This window comes from Lontra canadensis, unplaced genomic scaffold, assembly GCF_010015895.1.
Source record: "Lontra canadensis isolate GAN:19392208 unplaced genomic scaffold, GSC_riverotter_1.0 scaffold13, whole genome shotgun sequence".
In the NCBI taxonomy this organism is placed as follows: Eukaryota; Metazoa; Chordata; class Mammalia; order Carnivora; family Mustelidae; genus Lontra; species Lontra canadensis.
The window spans coordinates 9,388,022-9,412,021 of NW_022631007.1; the positions used below are offsets into that span (position 1 = coordinate 9,388,022).

General features: G+C 45.6%; 1 protein-coding gene across 1 annotated transcript in view; it reads right to left on the reverse strand.

Moving 5' to 3' along the window:
- Positions 1 to 7,450: 7,450 nt before the first annotated feature.
- Positions 7,451 to 24,000, reverse strand: part of DNER (delta/notch like EGF repeat containing) — a 308,774-nt gene continuing 292,224 nt past the window's right edge. The window contains exons 11-13 of the mRNA XM_032857415.1: positions 23,793 to 23,924; positions 14,378 to 14,624; positions 7,451 to 8,462 (exon numbers count right to left, since the gene is read on the reverse strand). Coding sequence (XP_032713306.1) covers positions 8,351 to 8,462; positions 14,378 to 14,624; positions 23,793 to 23,924 — 491 coding nt within the window. The 3' untranslated portion in view covers positions 7,451 to 8,350. The remainder of the gene's footprint in view (positions 8,463 to 14,377; positions 14,625 to 23,792; positions 23,925 to 24,000) is intronic.

Below are 24,000 nucleotides of genomic sequence, written 5' to 3' on the forward strand. Positions count from 1 at the left end.
ACCAAGAAATAGAAGAATTATTCGTGTAAAACATAAAATCTTCTGCATCTTATAGAAAAATCACCTAACACTTAAAATGCAAATACATTTGGAAACTATATTTGGTGGAAGCAATTCTTGTAAACTACTCGTGCAACAACTTGCAATGACAGGAAATTTCTGGACGTTTTGGAAAATAAACAGAAAGTAAATCCTTGAGCTCAAGTCCAGGAGGACTCGAAGAGCTGCTTCCTTCTCCAGAGAAAGAATCTGAGCATCAGGGAGACAGCGTGCCCTCTGCTCTGCCACCTGCCAGGAAGTGAGTTGGTACAACCAATTGTTACCTCTCCTTGCTGAACAAAATGACTTAGGCAAAGGGGCAAGTGGCCTAATAGGAGCTTCTGCCTTCTGTGTGGTCTACAAAACCTCAGAACAGATGCTTATGAAAACACCAGCCTGTCCTCAGTAGCTTGAAATGCCTGTGTTATTGCCAGGGTGGAAATCCAAAGGGGGGAAAAGCCTTGCAACCTGACATTAGCCAAGCAGAGCGGACCTTTCCAGACACATAGCAGTTATAGACCACTATTGGAAACAGACTGACTGTCCAGCAGAAGGGTGTTTGGTGGAGGATTAAGTACAGAACAGAAGCTCTCATCAACGCCGCTCAGACAAATTTCAAGTTCTGGGTATGGTGAAAGGCCTCAATGTTTTGACTTTGGAGAAGGCGGCCTTTTGTAAATATACTAACATAGCTGGATAATATAAATGTGAGACAGAAGGTCAATTCCTTAAAGAATAAAGAATATGGTTATTTGGACAAGTTAGAACTTGCTGGTTAACCAGAGGAAAATGGCACTCTGGAAGTTACCCCTGCTTGGAGGTGTTCTCCAGGGACTGCTGAATGCTGGGGGGATCCCCCTGAGTGGACAGAACACGTCCATTTCTCATTGCCGGTCAGGAAGGAGGAGACTTTCTCTTGAATGTTAAGAGCAAACAAAATGCTTCTGTCTGTGGCACAAAGGCAAGAAGGGAAAAAAATGGCCTTCGGTGCCTTTTATTCAATGAGTAGCTTAAAAACCAACTCGTTTAAAAAACAATAACGACAGGGCCCCCTGGGTGGCTCAGTGGGTTAAAGCCTCTGCCTTCCCCTCAGGTCGTGATCCCAGAGTCCTGGAATCCAACCCCACATCAGGCTCTCTGCTCAGCGGGGAGCCTGCTTCCCCCTCTCTCTCTGCCTGCCTCTCTGCCTACTTGTGATCTCTGTCTGTCAAATAAATAAATAAAATCTTTTAAAAAAAAGCAACAACAACAACAACAACAAACGGAAAGAACTAACCCGCCTCGGGTGCAAGACTCAGAGAGACCAAGCGAGCAGAGTTCAGAGGCCCACCTCATTGCCAGGCCCTCCCCCACTCTAACCTCCTGTCCCTGGGTGGAGCAGCCAGCTCCAGTCACCTGACAGGCACCTCCAAAGCCTGGGAGAAGCAAATGCAGCCAAGCAGCCTCACACCTGCCAACTTCCCCATGCCCATTTCCTTTGCCACAGGGGGATCTGAAATTAGTGATTTCAGTCTGACAGTGTTTTGAGCAGAAAGATCTATTTTTAATACAAATAAATTAAATGGAAAACTTACAGATTAAAATTCTGAGGTCCTTGGAAACTGGGAGATCAGGGCTATTTTCTGTCACAACGAGTGTCAAATGTCTAACTGTGCTGAAATAATTCTCCATTTTGTTGAACCTAGTCCTTGGCATTTGCAAGTTCATTGCTAGTGAGAAAGGGCCTCTAAAAACTCCCGGAGGGCCCCAGCCGCAAGGGTAAATTGCTCAGCATGAATTCTGGTGCCAGTCATTGGGCAATAGCCAAATTAATGCATAGGGTTTAAAAAGGAGAGTCAGGGCTGGAGCAAAAATAACCAGCAATCATTTATCACTCTCTCCCGCAAGACAGAAGCCTCTCTACTCTGAGCTGACCCGCAGGCAATGCCCAGGCAGTAGGCCCAGTCTTGAGCACATGGAGAGCCAGGTCTGGCTCTTTAACATTCTATATCTTCTGCCCACCTCCTACCCAAAGCTTTCAACACACCCTCCTCCCCAACTGCCCTTCCTTGAGGACCATCAACTTGAGTCAGCATTGTTCACTCTAAGTTATTAGAACATAGCCCCAAGCAGGCCCAGAACAGATGTTTGTTGGATCACTCTACTGAAGAAGGTGGTGGAGTCCATTATTCTCATCTGCATGCCACTGATTCTTATCACTGGGCAAGTTCAGGAAGTTCTGATTTGACAAAAACACATTCTCTGGAATAATGGAAATAAAGGAATCAGATAAGGGAGCATTAGGGTCTAGGAAGTTTCACTGGTGTTCCTCAGCCACCCCAGATGAGAAGGGGTGGGAGAGGCACAGGAGGGTGTATGCAAGGATACCCGTTCTATAGAGAGTGGCTACCTTTGATGAGTGGGACAAGAGAAAAGATGGAGTTCTACCCATAGGCTTCATACAATCTAGTTGAGTAAATGTCTAAATGAAACAGAAGAGGTTGAATGCAAAGCTGTTTAGTGCTTTGGAAACAATGAATCTGGGAATGAGTCTTCTTGGAAAGAAAGTATCCAGAAATGGATCCTGTCCATGTCAAGTGGTGACTGCCTTCTGAAGTAGCATGAGGAATGGCACGGAGATCACCCACCCCTTACAGAGAGAATCTTCAGTGGTAGTAGCCTTTCGAGAAGTCGAGTCTGCTGAACCCTGAAAATTAGAACTCAAAAAGCAGCTGGCCCTATTGTACAAGAACCAACAGCCACAGGCCTCAGGCTTACCCACCACCTCCAAACTGGACAGTTCCACATTTAAAACTGATTGAATTACAGTTTTTCTTCCGTTTCATAAGTAGTTCTCATCTCTAGCACATGAGATGATGTGAGAATTAAGGGTAGTCCGCTTGTAATGCACCTTAAAATTCATGAGCAAAGCCCATGAGTCATGTCCCCAGCTGCCTGATTTGAGGGAAGGAAGCCTCACGCCACATGAATATTATCTGTCCTGAAAGCCTTCCACACTTCATCCCCTGAGTTCACAGCTGAAGCAGTCGCAAGCCCTCTGGAAATTGAGTTGGACTAAAGTGTTCATGTGGTCAATGAGCAAAGTTACGCGAAGTAATTTCCCTTGAAGCCAGTTCCTTTTTTCTCTACATCTTACTCCTTGGTCTTCTGTGCACACAGTGGGCCTCGGGATGGCCAATGCAGACAAGAGCCCTTTAGGAAGAATAATGAGTTACTATTTATTGTGTGCAATGTGCCAGGAACTGTGCTGCTCATCCTTCCAGCTCCATGAACCCATCTTGTGTTTCTTAATAGCAGCGGTATCCCACTGACCTTGGGAAAGTCATCTACAACTCCTCCTGGGTCTCCCTCAGCTCCCCTGTAGAGTGAGGGTTGAACAGAATAATTTCCTCTGTCGAATGTGTGTGTGTGTGTGTGTGTGTGTGTGTACATGTGTGTGTATCTGTTGGAGTAGATCTGTCTAAAACTCAGCCTGATCTGAGGACCACTTTGCGTGTTAATTATACCCATAGGTCCCTAAGGGAGTTACGATGGAAGTCACATTTCTGAAAGACTGCGAGAGGGGCTTGACTCCAGGATAAGGAAACCGTAATATAAGAATTTTAAATTGTTACGGGGTATTTTGACTTGGGAAAATAGGAAATTGCCTTATTAAAAAATAATTTCTCCACGGAATATTTTCCACATGGACTAATCTAATAATAAGAGGATTTCAATTTTGTGAACATCTTCTCGAACAATGTGGAAATTTTCTAATAAGCCAACAGAAGGATGACAATTGGTTGTCTGTCCTTTTCTACTGCCACACAGCAGTCTGGAAATGTGTTTGTGGGTTAAATTTTAATCTGTGGATTAGAAAATTTTAATAACTAGCAGAAAAATTCATCCTAGCAAAATCAACGTTACCAACTCATGGAGCTGCTGACTCAGTCCAGAAGCTGAGGTTTCTATTTTTTTTTTAAGAGTTTATTTATTTGACAGACAGAGATCACAAGTAGGCAGAGAGGCAAGCAGAGGGGGTGGGGGGGAGCAAGATCCCTGCTGAGCAGAAAGCCGGATGTGGGACTCCATCCCAGGACCCTGAGATCATGACCTGAGCTGAAGGCAGAGGCTTTAAACCCACTGAGCCACCCAGGCACCCCTCTTGCATGTTTTTTAAATGATCTTATTGTTTTAAAAACTTCATTGATTTTTTTAAAAATTACATACTGTAAAACGCAGTGTATAGTCTGATGACTTTTGACAAATGTAGACTCGCTTGTGACTACCACTCAAATCAAGATATGATTTCCATATTCCAGAAAAGTCCTTCTGGGCCTTTCTAGTCATTCCGCTGCTCTCTGCACCCAGAGGCCACCAGGGTTTGGATTTCTAGCATCATGAATTTGTTCTGCCCAATCTGGAATCTCACAGAAATGGAAATCATGCTTTATGTCTTCTGCTGTGTCTGACCTCTTTGGCTCAACACCCACGTCTGCAAGATTCATACATGTTGCTGCATATTTCAGTACCTCTTTCTGTTTGTTTGTGTTTTTTTTAATGGTTTTCTAGTATATTGGGGACTGTTATGAAAAAGTTGCTATAAACATTCTTGTTGAAGACTTGTCTAACCCATGTTTTGGTTGCTCTTGGACATTTACCTAGGAGAGAACTTGCTGGGTCATGGAATGAGACATGCTCACCTTGACTTTGCACGTGACGCTCCAGCCTGACTCAGTTTTTGGAGTTTCTCAGAAGTACCCACTCTCTCTCTTCAAGGCTCCACATCACTTTCCTCTCCCTTCACCTGGGTAATTCCTACCCATCCTTCAAGTCCTAACTTAGATATTCCATGTCAAAGGGCCCTCCCAGCAGAGGCCATGCTGAGTCCTCCATTGACACCTGCTGGGCAGGTGGGTGGACTGGCCGATTGGAGAATGAAGAGTCTTGGGAATCAATTAGCTGGTCCAGTGTTTTTCAAATTGCCTTCTGCAGAACTCTTATCACACCTCCATCCCCTCAGAGAGCCCTGGAGGGGGGCAGGTGGGGCAAAATGGGCTGACACCAGGTTGAATCAGATCATCTTAGCACATGGAACTAAAATGGGCCCCTGTTCTAATGAGCAGGGTCAGAAAGGGTGATCCAGGGCCCACAGGTGCCAGCCCGTGCTGAGCAGAGCTGGACTGTGTTGGATACATACGTCCATGAGACCAGCTCTCAATGGTTATAATCACTTGGAAATAATTTCTCTGCATGTGCCATTTCCTTGCAAGAATTAAGAACTGTGTAAACACTACAGAATGAGCTGGAACACTTCCGAGGGCGGGGGTTCCTGTTGTGATGTACAGTTGTCTCACCTTGTGAAAACCTGGTGTTAGAAAAGGGCTAATTCCAACTCCCCTGTGGTATGAGTCAAGCCCCCGGGATGCCATTTATTCGGGTTCATCAAATGCTGTTTTCACAAATTGTGCCAAGTAACCATTTCAAGTGAGAGAGTGTCGCGCACACTCAAGAGAAGGAGCGCCATGCTTTCGGGGGACTCCTAACCCATCCACCATCCCCAGCGCCCTGGCTATAGATCACAAGGCACAGTCCGCAGAGCGAGGGACTGATGACTGTGATACGGTCTCTATCCAACGTTAACACGGCAAAAACAGCAAGAGCTAACTTGCTGCGTGAGTAATGTGAGCTAGAGGTGAGCTGAGTGATTTACATGCATTCTGGAGCTATCGTTGTCCCCGTTTTCCAAACGACGAAGCCCAGAGCTCCTGCCTGAGTCGTTAGCAAGGAAACAGCGGAAGCAGGATTCCAATCCACTCTACTCAAACCTGCTGCCACATGGCAGTTTACCTTTCCTTGACCTCCACCGGGCTCTCAGAAGTGGGGGTCTGCATTTATTTGTTTGGGGATTAGATGAGGTGCTGGTTGTGAAGAAACTGTGACCTAGGGTCCCTTCCTGAGACTCCTTTTGTCACCATCTACCTGACGCAGAGTGAATGCTCAGTGAGACATCTTCTTACTGAATGTGTGTGGTTTAATTACGATCAAGATTGACACAAGATTTCCAAACAAGAGCTTCAAGGGGCATCACAAAGAACTTGGAGGGTTGAGAGGGTGGGATGGAACAGCTTCCAGAGGAAGAGACAGCAGCATGGACTTTGTCCTTGAACATGGGGAGCTGAGGGGAGTCAAGGGAAAAATGAATGAACTCCTACCTATGTTCCTAGGCCCTCTCCTGTGGATGGAGGGGTCTGTGTACCACGCCACCAATGGTCTCCCCGAGGAGATGGAAATAAGCACGATCTGTGATGTTCCCACGAATGCTCAGACGACCGTGTTCATATTTTATTCGAAATTTGCTTCCAAGTGCTTATGCAAACTAAAAATATTAACATACTGAAAGCTATCATTTAATAATCAAGAGTGTGGGTGTGTTGCTATGTCATTTGTAGGATTGGGGACAGGTGTTTGAGGGAAGAGAGGGAAAGGATCGCATCATAAATCCTTCCTTTTGCCTGAAACCTCCCTGGCACCTGGTTTCAGGGCCTTTTTCCTAGCCTTACCAAATGACCAAATGTTGCCATGTGTAGACAAAATGAATTAAAAAAAAAAAAAAAAGAAAAAGGACCGGGACTTCGGTGTATTTGGATGCAAAACAGAATTGAATATGCAGTGGCTTCGAGCTGCTTTCAAGTTCCTAAGAACCAAATTGCTGTTTGCTAAGGCAATTTCACTTGACCTCCACTGGACAGCAGCATATATGAGATATTTCCTGAGGCTGCAGGTGCCCTGCACATCGCTGACAGGCTCCAAAGTAAGGGCTAAAAAGGAGAATTCTTGAGGGCGCTTGGGTGACTCAGTTGGTTAAGCATCTGTCTTCAGCTCAGGTCATGATCCTGGGATCCTGGGATCAAGCCCCGTATTGGGCTCCCCGCTCAGTGGGGAGACTGTTTCCCCCCCGCTGCCCCTCCCTTCTCCTCATGTGCATGCACAAGCTCTCCCTCTCTCCAAATAAATAAAATCTTTAAAATTAAAAAAAAAAAAAAAAGGAGAATTCTTGTTATTTTTCTTCCCCATCTCTCATGTTTAAAGGAAGGTACGGAGTGCCTGGGTGGATCAGATGGTTGAGCATCTGCCCTCAGCTCAAGGCATGATCCTGGGGTCCTGGGATCGAGTCCCACGTCAGGCTCCCTACTCAGCAGGGAGCCTGCTTCTCCCTCTGCCTCTGTCTCTCTCATGAATAAAAAATAAAATCCTAAAAAAAAATAAGGAAGGCAAGGATGGTTTCCTGGCAATTAGGAGATCAGGAGGTCCAGGAGGACAAAGGGAAAGGCTCCTTGGCATAGTTAAAATGTGAAAAACAGTGAGACTGACCAGCAGTAGCAAACCCAAAATGTGTTCTATGATTTTAAAAGAACGAGAGACAAGTGCATCCTGGACTTGGTACATTTATTCAATATTCTGTGAAATTAGCAAGAATCAGAAGAAGCACATATCAATGCAATACAGCCACAAACATGTCCTGGATATAAATAAAGATGCACTATGAGAAATACTCACTACGGAACTAGTACTCTCTTATATTGACTACCTCTTAGCAACAAACGCCAATGTAAATTTAATTTACTCACAATGTAAAAACCTTGACTCCTAAAAGGAAATATAGATTCGGTGCGATCGTAATTTGCCTCACAAGGCCCTCTCGCTGCACGATTTCAAGGCCTGGCTTGACGACTGTTACGAAAATGACAAGAACGAACTCAAGAGAACATTTCCGCAAGGTTCAACAAAACAGTGCAGAAATAAGTTACTTACCCATGCACAGAATAAGGCAAAGGCTAATTTCAATCAGGTTAGGAATAGTAAATGCAACTAGTTTCTGGTTCACGAAACAAAACATTTCAGACTTCGTTTAGGTTAACGGGTATACTGTTATATGGGTCATACTCTACATGTGTTTCCTAACTACTCAGAAAGCCGGCACTCACGCGTCACATGGAAACTTCTCCTCAATTAGACTTATTCTCTGCAACAGCCACAGAAAGCCAGCTGCGTTTCCTGACGGCATCTACCATGGGGACAGCACACACTAGTCAAAGCATACAGTTTAAAGAGCTGAAAGTACATTAAAACGTAGTCTATGGGTTTCACAAATTTCGTGTTTTTAAAATATTTTTTCCAAACTAAAAGCTGCAGAAAATTAGTTCCTTGATATTCTCCCGAAAACTTTTGCGCAGCTACCATTTCAAATTTCTTATGCTTTTTATTTTCTTAAAAATATTTAAATGAGGGCAGTATCCTATCTTTTTGAAAAATAATCCCCCAAAAAAGATTACAAATCTTTTGTTTTGATCAGTGTGACCAGGGGTTTGTCGTCGGGGCTGTAGTCCTCGTAGGCGATGGGGGTCACATCGTACATCGCGGGTCGGGATTTCTTTCCAAACCTGAAACCAGAGGGGAGAGAGGACCCCAGTTAGAGGAACAGTGGATCTCAAGTCCTGTGAAAGGCACGGAGTGAGAATAACTTAAACTGAAGAATCAAAAGGAACAATAAAAATACCCTAAGAAAGACATTCTCTAGCAAGCACAGAAATTTAAGAGATCTGGGTATCACCGCTGAACGAGTATGCATGTTAGTCTCCACTGAAGGGGGTAAAAAAAGGATTTCATGAGACGTGGAGTCCAAATGAATGTTGAAGCTTCGAGGTTAAATCCCGGCAAAGCAGTCTGGCCTGACAGCTCTAGGGTAGGTTTTAAGATATGTATCTGTCTTTTCCTTCTGAGACCCATTAACTATCTGGAGATAGTTATATCCATTCTAGGGCCTGAAACATACGAGTCTTCCTGGGGACTTATAGGAAGGCTAGGAAGGCTCAGCGGTCATCTGAGGTCCCAACGTGAGAAGAAAGGCAGAGAGAGAAAAGGACTTCAGAGAAGGAGATGTTTGTCCACGATACTCAACACCCATCATCCAACGCCATCCACCTGTTCTTCCCCACACCCCACGCACACACAAGCCATTGTTGTTTTTTGGTCTTTGGCTTTTTTCCTCTGAGCTCAAGCTATTGTCCCAAAAGATCTGTGTATGCCTAAATCCTCTTAGCAGCAGGACTGATGCCCGGAAGCCAGGGGTGTCAAAATCCATTTTCAGGACTTCCTGCCAAACCAATCTGAAGATGGAAGATTATTAACATAAATTCAACTTCTGGGTGGTCTCTTCCCACGGAAGGCCTCACCTTCCCTCAAGTCCCTGGGGTACCATGTCATTTAAACAATCTTCCACATTTACCTACTACGCCTCGTCCTTGGATAGACCACATTTTTTAACTGTTTTAAGTCCAATGAGGTTCGAAAAAGAAACATGAAAGGAACCTTACATTTTAAAAAGCCTGGTAGGATGCACCCCAAAGACTTCAAGGGGCTTATTTACCATGGCTTTCAGCCTACCTCCCTGGCCCCCATTCCTTCTTTTCCCTCTGCTGCCTTGGAAAGCCAGTCTTCCACAGAGTGAGGAGAAGTACAACGGAATGGGAAAGGAGGAAATGCATTCTTCATTGGATCTTTTGTTTTTAAACATTCATCAATCCTGTGTTCTGATTCACTCAAGATTTACTGGTCTTCGGGGGCACCAAGGCAAAAACTGTGCCAGGTGCATACCAGGCAAAATGCAGATTTACAGAGTTAATGCATTCTGCCACCAAGAAACCCAAGGATAGTACCATAAGATGAAAAAGCTTTCAATACAATCATGTCTGAAACATGCACCCTCGCTGGTGCGTACTTACATCGAGCTGGAGTCCAGCCTATGGTCTTTGTATCTAAATGGAGCAAGGCCAGCATCATCTGAGACCGGGGAAAGGGAAAGGGCAAAGACACCTGGATCCTAACACATTCTCCCCAGGCCGAAACTTTTCGAAGTTACTTTAAGGTGCAAATATTTTGACAATCTCTTTCTCATAAAACAGCTAGATTCATGGTAACAATACACCACTAATAATATTGATTCATCTCAAAAGTCAGGCAATCCCAGGGAAAAACCCTCCGGATCCTCACATAGGTGTCATGGGACAGTTTCCTGGGGGAACTTGGATGGGAGGGTTAGCAAATCAGATTGCCTACTAATCAGTCAGTTGGCCAAGAGGAAAATTTTAAGCAACTTGATAGGCTGACTATGTGTTTAAAATATCCATTTTATTTTTATATGACTTCACAGTTTGAAGAAGAATCTGTGTCTCCAAAACCTAGAAAGTTAAATGCCTCCATGTTATGCAATCCGCCAACAAACTATCATTCAAACGGCTGTCGTCTTAAATTGTCATCACGGGGCTGAATATTGACAAGGCAGGTTTGAGGACAGGTGTTTCAGACCCACTGAGCATGATGAGGCGAGTGCTGAAACCAGTCACGAGGAGCCACGTGGCATGGAGTCAACCAAAGAACGAGAACCTTGTTTCGTATTTAGACAAGTCACTGGCTGTGTGCACGGTGCTAATGAGATCAGCTCCAAACCAGTACGGGTCATAAGGTATAACGCTGGTTACAAAGGTAGCCTGGTTTTAAAAGGGCTAATCACTGCCCCCAGAGCTATCTTGGAGCTGGAATCCCTGTGCTATGACTTAACTAGCTCCTTACATGTTTATTCAACCAAATTCCTTAGGTGACACACAGACTTCTACACAAAGTGCAGTATCCACCGCATAGAAGTAAAATGGCTTTTAAAACACAAAAAAACGAGGAGTGCCTGGGTGGCTCAGTCAGTTAAGCATCCAACTCATGGTTTTGGCTCAGGTCATGATCTCAGAGTCCTGAGATCAAGGCCGCTGCCAGGCTCTGTGCTCAGCGTGCTGTCTGCTTGTCCCTCTCCCTCTGCTCCTCCCCCTTTTCAATCTCCTTCTCTCTCTCATTCATGAATAAATAAAATCTTTAAAACACAGTAAGATGAAACAGGACTTTCCTTGAATCTCCTACACCCATCACAGAAACAAGCTCACATCTAGTAAAAAAATGAACATGTATTCCTACTTAAATTTTTAACCCCAACAGCTTTTTATATTTCCTTAGTGTCTCAGAATTGGGTGGATGTTAAGAAATAAGCTAATCCCCATAGAACTCCATTTAAACTTTCAGGCATCAAACCAATATAAGAGCTTGCCTGTGTCATGGCCTGAGTATTTATTTATTCCTTCAAATAACACACAGGTTTTTTGTTTTGTTTTGTTTTGTTTTTCTTATCACAAAGATATGTTTTAAATGTAAAAAGAAAATTTGGAAAATAGAGAAAATTATCACGGAGACCAGGGGTTAACAAAGTATAGAGCCTGTAAGCCAATTATAGCCTCTTGCCTGTTTTTAAATAAAGTTTTATTGGAACGCAGTTGAGCCCCCTTCAAAATGCATCTCTGCCACTTTGGCACTACAAAGGCAGAGCTAAGTAGTCATAGAGACCCAGGCAATGTAAGGTCTGTAAACTCTAAGAGATTTGGCAGGCCCTCGATGAAGATTGTAAGACTCGCCAATGGTCCCTTTCTCCAAAGGATTTAGCCTAGTGTCTGGCGGTGGCAACCAAAACTGGATGCCGTAATGCAAGTGCTGGCAACAGTAGCATTCCTGTCACTGACGTCTCAAATATACCCAGTGACAAGTCTTGTACACCATATCTCACTACAAGGTACTGCAAACCAGTTGTGAGGTGGATCAAAGAACATGCATTCTTCTAGTTCATACTGTCCTGGAAGTCAAGAGATAAAACCCCACGCAGGGAACGCAGATGGACCTGACCTTGAGAAGGGCCCAAACTCTGAGGTGCTATTTGAGAAAACAAGACTGGAACCTTCCACAGCTGTTCTGTTGTTGTGTTCTGTGATCAGACGTTTAGAGCTGGAGGAGCAGAGAGTAACCTCCTGGAGATGGGACCTCGCTCCAGGGCCTGGAAGGCCTATCCACTCCTGCTGCTCATTTGCAAACTCTCTCCAGCCTGAGCAAAGCAGCCAGGACAGAGGACTCTTGACAAGAGAGAGAAAAGGGAGCACCGGCGTCAACCGAGTGCTGACGTCAGAATCGCCAGATCCTTCCTCAGTCCCTCGTGAATGTCACAGGCGACCCACTCGGATTCGTCCCGTGTGGCAGCTAAGCCGCAGTCATTCTGGTCCAGTGTCACCCCCGGGCCAGCAGCTGGGAGACAGGCTGTAAAAGGGGCCTTAGCTCTAGGTCACTGCTAGAAACTAGGGAGGAGGTAATATTTTTTCAATGCCTTTCTAGGGTTTCCAGGATAAGGGAGTGGAAAGGGGCCAGAGACCCAGCCAGGACCTCGAGGGAGCCATGCTGTAGAAACCACAGGTCATAGCTGAATAAACGTTTATAAAGGAATGTTCCAGATATCTGGGAAGGTATTGTATTGACTTCAATGGTTTTATCTACAGTCACTGGTGCATGGAGGAGCTTTTTGGTTGGAAATCCTGCAGAAAATATTTTTGATAAAAATCGGCACCAAATAAGAACCAGGTTTGTAAATGTTTTCAAGTTCATTCTTTCCTTCCAAGACTATCCATTTGAACATCCTCCGAGCAGGCTATGTAAGCAGGAAGCTCAGAAGAATCTATCTTAAACTATTCCGGGGCTGAAATAAAATACTCCTCTTGAACACAAAGAATCTTAGCCAGAGGTCCCTCTGGGGCTGGAGGGAGCCCGAGTCCTTGGGTCTCCCAATACATCCCAGTATAATGCCCCCAATTCTGCTCTTTCCTGGTGAACTCAGCACCCTTGGGAAAGGAGAGAGAAGGCTCTTGAGCAACAGAGAAGCTTGTCTCCTCTCCTCTCCTTTTTCCACCTCCTGTCCGGGCCCCTTACAAGACTGCTGCCTTAGAATGAAGCCACCTGTCAGGCATGTCAAGACACCATACACCAACCCCTAACAGAGACTGTCCTTCAAATGACAGACCTCAAATTCAAGTAAGTCAGGCCCACTATGTGCTGGACCCTGAGGAAAGGCCCTTTATGTACCTTTATGTACCAGTCGGGGTACAAATCAACAAGGCCGGCAGGATTGGTCTCAGGGTTTCCCGGAGGCCGTGTTAGCAAGCTCGCCCTGGAGAGTCAAGGAGGAGCAGCCGCGTGGGCCCCGACTTTGAGGAGATGCACCTTCCCCTTCTCCTTCACAGTTCTAGAAGTAAGGTGGGTGCAGCTCTCAGAAAAAAGGTAACCTTGTCCTACCCGGCCTTGGGGCAGCTGCCCCATGCCTCCCAATCTCTCTCCTTCCAGTGGCTCCTCTCCCTGGAGAATAAGGCTGGACTTTTGCTTCCACCAAGGTGGCAAGTTTCCAGTCAGATGGGAGTCTTGGGTTTGGAGATTTCTCACAAAGAAGGCAAACTTTCTGAACCTCTCAGCTTCTATGCCATTCGGACGGATTTTGGATCTGCATGTGTTTTGAGCAAGACCAGTACACCATGTCTCAGCCAAGGTCATGCAGCTACTGGTTCTTGTGAGCCCCAATCTTAAGCCACCAAGTTCAGCCCGCTCTTGCCTACTGCCCAGACTTTCTGAACTGTTTGCTTTACATTGTTCTAGCAATTAAAAGAAAAGATAGCTGTCCTTTAACAAACACTGTCGTGACGGTTCAGGTAGTAATTGTCCTTTCCAGAAGTCAACAAAATGTTAGATTAGCTGATTGTTTTAGTGTTATAATAGAGAAATAAATATGGTGTTATTGGCTTGTATAATTCTTTAATATTTATAATTTAATTTGATTGCCTTAACTCTCTAAGCAGGGGGACTTGTGTCTTTTTTTTCAGTTGAGGGAACAGTGTTTGTGGAGGCTTGACTGGTCTATGTGAAAGCGAGTCAGGTAATGGGGTAGTTGGAACTCACGACCTCTCCGTGGTACCACACTCCCTTCTTGTCTCTCCAGCAGTCCTTCCTCCAGAAAAGGATACCATGTTATAGGATATGAACACTGACAGCAGAATGATAGCTGTTTGTCTCTCCTGAAGTAAGCCCCTAAATCAAAGGTTATTTTTATCCAGGCTGTTTGAAGAACATAGCTAGAGACATTCCAAAAAGCAGTCATCAAAAAATGTTTCCTACACCGTGATTAAGAATCGGCTATTTCCAGTGCAGATAAACACAAATTAAATGAATGAATGCATCCAATGAAAACAGAAAGCTAGCAGCAAACGCAAAGAGGCTGCTTACAAAGCAGCTTCATTGTCCTACCCCCAGACGAAACCTCTGCTTTCGTCTGTGAAATCTTCTTTGCAGGTGTGCAGTCCTGTTCACAACATCACCCCATCCTGGGGAATGCACAGGTGGAAGTGGCATCTCCCTCAGCCCTGTTCCCCCTTTGCCTCCTCCCCCCACAGCCCACCTGGCATGCCGGATGGAGGCGATGGCGTTGCTGAACTCGCTGTCAATGCTACGACAGTTATAGAACTCCTCGTAGGCTGGCCTGGAGGAGCCCTGGTACTCGATGCGGCTGATGCGGCAAATGCCCACAATGAGGATGATCAGCATCAGGATGAAGGCCACGCAGAGGGCCCCGATGATGATGTACAGGGAGTGCCGGGGCATGTTGGTGAGACTTTCCGCCATGTGGCCCGACTTCCACTGGAGATCTGAGGCGAAAATAAGCAAACGACCGAATGTGAGCCATAACCTTTGCAACGGGGAGGTCTTCACTGTCCTTGCTTTGGTAACCCAAGATGTAAGGGCTGTCCAAACTGGGAAGAATTCTTTTCCATGCATAACCCAGATCAAAGGCTAATGCCGTTAACATATAAAGGCATCTTATAAATCATTAAGAAAAAACAAAAACACACCATAGGAAAATGGGCAAAGCTTATAAAAAGGAATCCACCAAAAAATAAAAATAGAAGAGTGTTCAGTTTCATAGTTCTCCAAGAATGCAATTCCTCTATGAGTTCCCAAATATTATCTCAGATTTTTGAGAACCACAGTTGACATGGGCGCAGATGTGAGGACGTGTGAATCGATACACGGCCCCCTGTGTAGACTTCATGGAGTATCTTTTGATCCAGAAATTCTAATTTCTAGAATGTATGCTAGGGAAATGATCCTATAAATGCATAAAGCCCTATATACAAGGATGTTCATCTCAGCATCCCAATTTTTGAAATGTTAAATGATCAGTTATTACACATTTCAAAGCGGTTCATTAAGTAAGCGCAACCCCCAAGTATTCACCACTCAAAGTTAACACTGTTCAAAGTTAATAAAGTTCATATTGGACCCTTTTTACTTTACTTTTTTTTCAAGTTTTTTTTTAAAGAAAGAAAATGTTACAGCTTCTAGCCAGAGGCCCAATCCCATACCCTCTCTCCACCCCACAAGCCGAAAAACAATTTATAAAAGTCAAAAAATGGGAAGGCACCTAAATAGTTAGCTCTCAGTGAGCTAGAGAGATGATTTTGTTCTAACAAAATTAAAAAAGCAGTGGACCGAACAGGACCTAGCCATAGGGTACAGTCACACGTGAGCTCCAAGTGTCTATCCACACACTGAAAAGATCAAGACAGGGTGATAGGAACAATGAACATTTGTTGTCTTCCTACTATGTTAAGTCTTTGAAAACATCTCACTTAATCATTATGATTGGGGCACCTGGGTGGCTCAGTGGGTTAAAGCCTCTGCCTTCAGCTCGGGTCATGATCCCAGGGTTCTGGGATCGAGCCCCTCATCGGGCTCTCTGCTCGGCGGGGAGCCTGCTTCCTCCTCTCTCTCTGCCTGCCTCTCTGCCTACTTGTGATCTCTGTCTGTCAAATAAATAAATAAAAAATTTTTAAAAAATCATTACGACCAATTGAAAATGCATTATTTTCTCTCTCTCCACTTTACGGGAAGTTGGCATCACTAGCTGGGTGAGTTCAAGTCCAGATCCAAATCCTTAGCGTCTGCCCCACACAGCCACACGTGAATAACAGAGATCACCGGGAGGCAGGATTATAAGCCATTGTTATTTCCTTCATTCCACTTCTCAGTCTTTTCCAGCTTTTTTCAAAGGAATAACGCAGTCCTTTTATAAAAATATTTTAAAATAAGCAATAAGTTATTGGAAGAAAACATCCATGGAATTATCTTCCAGCGCAATAGTAGAAGTGTGGGCCTTAGGACCACACCAACCTTGCTGTCAATCCCTGCTGTGACATTTACCCAACCTCCCTGAGACTTGGTTTCTTCATTTACAGGATGAAAATAGCAACAGGTACCCCATGGCTGGCTGGCAGCACAAGTTAAAGAACATGTCAAGAACACGAAGAAAGTCTGTTGCTGGGTGGTCCTAAAAAAGGAGCAGGCGTGGTGTTGGAAGAGGGATAGGGGATAAAGGGGAGGAAGACACTGTCTTCTGAAGCTTATGCTGTGAGCTCAGGATTACTGAGCACTGCCTTGTGCCCTTTCAAAAAGCACCAGTCTGTGGGCGCCTGTGTGGCTCAGTGGGTTAAGCCTCTGCCTTCGGCTCAGGTCATGATCTCAGGGTCTTGGGATCGAGCCCCGCATCGGGCTATCTGCTCAGCAGGGAGCCTGCTTTTCCCCCTCTCTCTGCCTGACTCTCTGCCTACTTGTGATCTCTCTCTGTCCAATAAATAAATAAAAATCTAAAAAAAAAAAAATTAAAAAAAAAAAAGCACCAGTCTGCCTGAGTAGGAAAATAAACAGAAGAAGGCAACATAATCTCCTGCCTGGAACAGGTCAAGAGTACCCAGTTATGTCCTGTTTGTGGACCTGCACACACGTGGAATGTTCTGGATGATATGAACAGGACTGGAAGTTTTGACAATAAAGAGGGCTAGATAAGACCAGAGAGAAGTGAAACTCATGTGGGAAGAGGAGGCTGTCTCTACGTGACTCTCAGCCGCACCAGCCCCATGCCATCATTCGCACATTAGGACTCCAGGTGCCCGGAAATGGGATTCAGAGGTGGGTGTGGAAGGGCCTGTCTTCCCACAAAATGCTCAGACTCTTCTCACCAAGCCATGCACTGTGAGAGTTTTGCGATCTCAGGGTACTCAGATCCTCCTCTTAGCTACAACCTCAGTGGCCACGGAACCCGAGAACCAGCTCTTCTTTACCTTGAAAAGTGACAGTCAGAAGAAGAGCACGGGCAGATCCCCAAGCAAAGGCCAAGTGTGCAGAGCCCTTTCCTAGAAGCCTAATGGGAAGAGGGCCCTGATGGCTCCTGAATGTTTGAGAAGAATGAGATGAATGAAGTGTGTTTGCCTCCAGATCTTTCGACTCCTGAGTTTTTACCAAGACCCCCTGAGGTCTGGTTTGGGCACCCAAGGCTGCCTGCCTGAGCTCACGAAGCCCATGCCGCCCGAGAGGCTGACTACTAGAGCATTCACTGCTCCAGCCGAATGACCTCACAGATGGGCATATGGACCAGCATAAATCACGGCAAGGGAATGATCACCGTGGATGGGAGAAGGTGTTTTGTGAAGCTCGAACTAAGCCTCCATCGCAGGTCACAGCCCCTTCATTTGGCAACACCTGGTGCGCATGGAGAGAGATGCTCATTTTTCTGGTTGGAAGAGGAGCATGACTCACTTGGTTTCCCTGTATTTCAACATTCTCTGAAAAATTCAGTTGTAGGCTGCAGTCCAATGCTCAGAGTACGCTCTGACACCCATCTAGCGTCAACACAGCCAAGCCAGCCCTGTTTCTCCTCCGGCTGGGTAGAGGGCTCCACTCCGATCCCCGTGGCAGGGCCACATGAGTTCTCGATGAGCCCTCATAGTTGACACCTGCCTTCATGTAAATAGCCCCACATCGTGTCAACCCTGTATCCGCAGCGAGTGCACAACCTCATGGCCACTAAAGACGACGACACCGGGTTACATGCTCTGCACGGTGTCCCAGGCCTGAGCTGCCCACACTGCTTGCATTTCTGATCATCTGTTCTACTTCCCCAAACTCTGCCTTCCAGGCTGCTGGAACTTTTGGGAGAACTTTCTCAAAATTCGTCCAAAAAGCTCTGCTTCCCTCCTCCCCAACCCCTGCTCCTTCTTTTTTTTTTTTTTTTTCCTCCCTCTACCTTACTGTCAGCTAACACTTTTCTGATAGAAGTGAGTGTGGCTGCTGGACACACTAACCAGGCTGGAACTGGGCTGGATCTGATTCCTGGGTCTGGAAGCCAAGAGTGTCTCTGCACCAGGTGGCTGTGGCTGCTGTCCCCGGTCCCAGCAGAAGTCCCAAAACCCTCTTGAGCCTAATGCTTTGCTGCGTCCCAGGAGTTTGGTTGCATGAATCCTTTACTACATGCCAGCTCCAGCGCAGCCCAGGGAGGAACGGTGCACCAGAGTGTGCTGGCCGGATTCATCCCATTGGCTCCAGCAGGTGCATGACCCAGAACACACGCACACAGACGGTTCTGGGGAAAATGTCGCGCTTATGGGTCTGCCGGACTAGTTGTATTTACTTTTCAACTAAATTCGCTTCTGGGTTTTGTATTTTTCAAAGTGTTTTTACATTAACACTTCAATCGGCTCTAAACAAAGCACCCTGAGCAGGTAGAGAAGCTGGGCTTGGAGCAGCTGCTCAAGGGGATAGAGGCCTTCCGGGGCCGGGCTGAGGATAATACCAGACCCACCTCCACTCCACGAAAAGGGCTGTCATGAGACTTGAAAATTTCACTCTAAAACATACTGCCTGTATCTAGTTTTTAATTTACCTACATGAATGTGGCCAGTCTAGTAGAAGTGTTCACCCGTGTTACGTAGAAAGAGAGAGTGTATGCTGTGTAGACATCAGACAGCCGGATGATTTTGAGACCGCCTGCTGCTAGTCTCCTCGAGAGGAGCAATTTCAAATTACCTTCTGTTTTCTATACCTAAAAGTTATCTGGACAAGTAAGGAAGTCAATGAGATTGGAAAATATTAACAGCTCTCATTAGTCTTCAGATGAGGAAGGCGTAGGAAAGGAATGGAAAGAAGAGCTCACCTCCTTTGTAGGATCCGTTTGCTGAACAACCATTAATTTGGCACCTACTATGTACTAGGCTGGGTTCCAGGATATAGAGTGAGGGAAAGTAGACAGTTGGCTTCTGAAGCCCCCAGTCTTTTGAGGGGTACAGGGACTAAAAAATAATGGTCACAAAGTAGCGACAGATGTACAAGCATGCCAAGCCAATGAAGGACCACCTCTGCAGTGCTACTGGCAAGGACAAGGGGAAACGCTATCTCACCAGGGAGTCAGGAGAGCTCCAGGGGTGAGGGTCTTCACGAAGCTGGGCTCCACGGGTATGCAGGTATTAATGAGGGACAGGGGAGAGCAGAGGGAACAGGGTCCCAGGCCAAGACCTGGGAGGAGGTGGGGAACAGGACAAGAGAGTGGAAGGGGAACAGAGTGGCCACTGGTGGTAGCAAGCCAGAGGCTGTTGGAGCAAGGAAGGGATCTCTCTCGCAGGTCCCACAGGCCCCAGTGTGGCCTTCAGTCTTCAGTCTTCAAGACAAGCTTGGCACTAGCAGGGATGGAAGCAGTGGTGGGAAGGAGGGTCTCAGTATTCAGATTTGTGCTTGGAAAAGACACTCCTCCACTTGCGACCCTGTGGGGGAAGCCGAGGACATGATGCGAAGGGAAACAGTTCAGATACAGAAGGATAAATACCGCACGAGCTCACCTATATGCGGAATCTAATGAAAAAAGAAACCTGAATTCATAGCAACAGAGAGTACAATGGTGGTTGCCAGAGCCTGGGGCATGGGGCAAAGGGGAGATTAAGAAACAGCAAGAAAGAAACAAAGAAACTAGAATGGTGATTGCCAGGGGCTGCGGGAACGGGTCACGGGGAGTTACCGTTTAATGGGGTCAGAGCTCCGACTTTTCAAGATGCAAAGGGTTACGGAGGTGGATGGTGGGGAGGGTCGCACACAGGTTGAATGTACTCAGTACCACCGAACGATACACTTACAATGATCAAGAGGGTTAATTGTATGTTATGTGCATTTTGCCACAATAAAAAGAACTGAAAAATTTTTAAAAAGGAAAGAGGCTATGTATTTTTAGAAAACTAAAAGAAAATAAGAGATGTCTCTGGCTGCATATAAAGAAAGGGTTAGAGGCTCGACTGGGGGCCACATGAGGTTACACCAGTGAGGGAGATCTGCCTAAGCCAACATGGATACACATTCTATATATTATTCAGCAGAAAAACAAGATGTTAAATACTACGTATAGAATGGTCCCATTTGTGTGGGAGGAAATGAGGACTTACAAAATTGACTGAATACATCTGGAAATAGACCCAATAAATGGCTAATGATTGTTACCTTGGGGGAGCGAAGAGGAGGTCTGGAGGAGGTGGAAGATTAATTAATTTTATTTTTAAAGTATCCTAGTTTATACGAAAATGAGAACCAAAGAACCCAACCAATTTGTATGATAAGGACTTTCTGTGTAACATAATCATTTCATGGGTTTCTTCAACCATTATGAAATTTCATGCATTTTGGGGAGGAGAGTCCCAAGATGTCCATGTAGACTCCTTCTGGGCCCCTTCCCTGGGTTCCCGGAGCAGCCTGCAGAAAACCTACAGCGACCCCACCCCGTATCATGACCCCCCCACATCCCCCCCGCCACCATGGATTATGAGCTCCTAAAGCCGGGGACTGCTTCATTAATCTTTATTTATTTTTTTGCTACATTAATCTTTACCTCCTGGGCCTAGTGTTCAATATTTGATAGTAGGAGGCCCTTGATTATTGGTTGAATTACAAATCCAGGATGGCCTATTCACCTATTTGTCAACTGCAGAAAACCATTAATTTAATAGTTTAACCATAGATTCTCTTCATTGTCCTTTACTGTCCAGCTATTCTTGGTCAGCAAGATTGACTGCAACTCTAACTGTATAAACCTCACAGCTCCTACACAGACGATACAAAACAGCACTACAGAAACATTTATAGGAATTGTAAGTGTTAGATCTTGACTCTAGGAAGGTAAAATTTTTATTAAAACCCAAAAACAAAATTGTTGTCAGTCCCAAGTTGGTAAGAATGGATGGCAGATCATGAAAATTTTCCCAGGCTGTTTTGTTACTTTCCAGGACTTGGGGTTTGCATTTGTTTCAGAGTAATGATAAAACACTAGAGCTATTTAAATGATCCTTTTAGATAGTTCTGGATCAATTTTCTGGGTGGCTTTGGTAAATCTTTATGGCTAGATTTTTGCTCCTTATTACCGATCAGGGAACAGTTTGCCTCTAAAAGGGCAAATTTCTAGGAAACATTCACTATTGGGTTAGTCAGTGTGCAGAGGAGACAGCTGTGCTAAAATCTAAAAACTCCAGACATAGGACAGTGCACAGGCAAAAGCCCTGAAGGCAGGAACAAACTTGACCTGTCCACAGAAGAGAAAACAGGACAATGTTTTGGATGAAACAGACTAAGCAAGAGAGGGAGGCAGACAATGTGGCCTCTGGAGGAAGAGGACAGACTGATCAGAGGTTACTTGACCACCGTTTTGACAACTCTAGAGGCTTCTGTGCTATGTAGCTATATGGGTTACAGTTCTCCCTCTTCTCTGTGCACATCGGAGCCTTCCCACTGGGATCTACCCACCTGACCTTGTACCACCCAGGCACTCTCCTCTCCTGGTCCTTGGGTCCGTCCCATTTGATTCAGATCCAGTTCTCTAGATGCTGGCCACCAGTTGCAGTTACATGTCATTACATGTCATGGCAGACCTCAGCTGCACATTCTCCATTCTTACACTCAGGTCAAGGGTGGAAGCATCCAACACCCAGACCTAGCAGAGCTTAATCTGTGATGACGTTGATTTTAGCACCTTTGGCCTAATGGAGAGGTGCAGTTGAGATCATCAGATGGAAAGTGCTATTCTGGGCAAAGAGAGAGCCCTCATGTGGACCAAGATGTGTGATGGGCCCCCTCGCACCTGGCCATTCAGTGTGGCCCACGCCCTGGGCATGCATTATCTAAAAAGACAGCTGTCAAAAGTTGGTCCTTCCAAGGTGGAGCTCATGGTATATAAGCCACAGCAAATTGCATTTATTTAGTGCCTACTGCATAGCAGAAGTCTGCACATATTCGCCTCACAGCATCTTCCCATCACCATCTTATAAGTGAGAATGACAAGGCCCCAAGAAGTACATTTTCTTTGTCCAGGTCACATGATGGAGCTAGAATTTGAAGCCAACTTTTACCCTTTCAATTATTCCATCTTTGTATATCTTTTGCTTATATCATCACCACTGGAGAAATAAAATTTCAATTTTTTAAAATTATGTTGCCTTGCTTAAAAACTTTTTAAGGGCCTCTTGTGTGTTCCTGACTTTTTATCCATACTCTCCTATCCATTTATTTTCATAATTAAGATTTCAAAGTTATAAGTTGGTATTACTCTGCCCCAAGGCACAATCTTTATCATTTCCAACAGCATTGCCAAATTTCAGAATGAAAACTGGTCCCATTTTATGGGTAAACAAACTGAGGCATGGCATAATTCAATGCAGCCACACAATGAGTGTCCTGCCAAGGAAAGAACCACAGTCCTGCTGATCCAAGTCTGGGATGCTTTCTAACAACAGATTTCACCCAACTGGACTTAACATCCTACACCAGCTTGTAGCCATAGGCCTTCGGACCACAGAATCCCTTTCTGTGTCTTTCTTCAACAAGACAGGACTTCCCGCCCATGTTCAGCAAGGCCATTTGGTCCTACGACCACTCTTTCCAGGGGTGCTTAGGAAAGTCAATGACGGGGAGACCAGAAAACAATGACTTTCTTCCCCTCTAAAGCTCTGAGACAAAGAGTAAGCAGGGAGGAGCCCAGAGAGTGTTACTGGTCATACTGGTTTTGGAGAATGTGGCCCCTACCTCAGAACCATACTGGGAGGGAGACAGGCCCAAGTAGGTGCTGCCGGACCACCCACGGGAGGTCATTCTTGAAACACAGAACAGAGGAGGAGAGGCCACAGCAGGCCAGCTCCAGAAGGAGACGGATGGACAGACAGACGGGGCTATGCATATGTTTTTGCATCCTCCCAAACTCGCAGAGCAGAGAGCCATCTCTACCCGAAGAAAAGGGAGGGGGGCCTGAGAGAGGCCAGGAGGGGTACCTTATGGAGGATTCACAGCCCTGATGAATTTCAGTGAGAAGAAAACCCCTTTCAGGGTTGAATTTTTCAGTTTCCCAAATAGCTGGAAAACTGAACTCCACAGAGCTTCTCATTTCCCCCTCCATCCTAGAGCAGATCCATTCATTTAATACATGAAATCTTGATTATGACATTTTCAAACTTCGGTGGGCTTATCTTTAAGAGAGAACTCTTCATTCTCCGCAGCTCAAAATATTTTTCTGATTTCCTTTTACCCTCATCCTCGCTGGACTGTTCTCCAGGCAACGGATGGAACCTAACACGTTTGAAGACGCTTGAAGACATAAATGCAAAGCGAGTTTCTATTCTGTGTATTTTTGCATGTTTTTAACACAAAGACTCTTTTTTGTGATACGATTCTAATGCTCCTCTGTTCGGCACATTTTTGGCTGTCTTAGGAGCCGTGAACTCTGGATGACATTTGCACATTCCCATCCCAGCAGAAAGGCTGGATTCAGACTCAGGAAGGAGGGGGAAGGGCATAGAGCAACAAGCAAAGGTACTCCTCTGGGACTCGCGGGGGCACGGGTGACTCAGGTTAGCTCTCTGGCTCACCGCCCATCTGTTGTTGACAGGGGCCACCTGGACATGCTCAGCATCCTCTTCTCGTTGAATGAATAGGCGAGGTTAAATACCAGCAAAAATACTTACGGATCTCGCAGTTTGCACCCACCCAGCCGTGGGGGCAGTGGCAGGTGTAACCATTGGGCTGGTCCATACAGGTGCCTGCGTGATGGCAGGGGTTACTGTCACATTCATTTATGTCGATGTCACACTCGTCACCTACAGAGATAAAGAAATGCGGTGATGACAGCTGCCTGCCCCAGCGACACCGTCACCCATCACTGCTCTGGCCAAG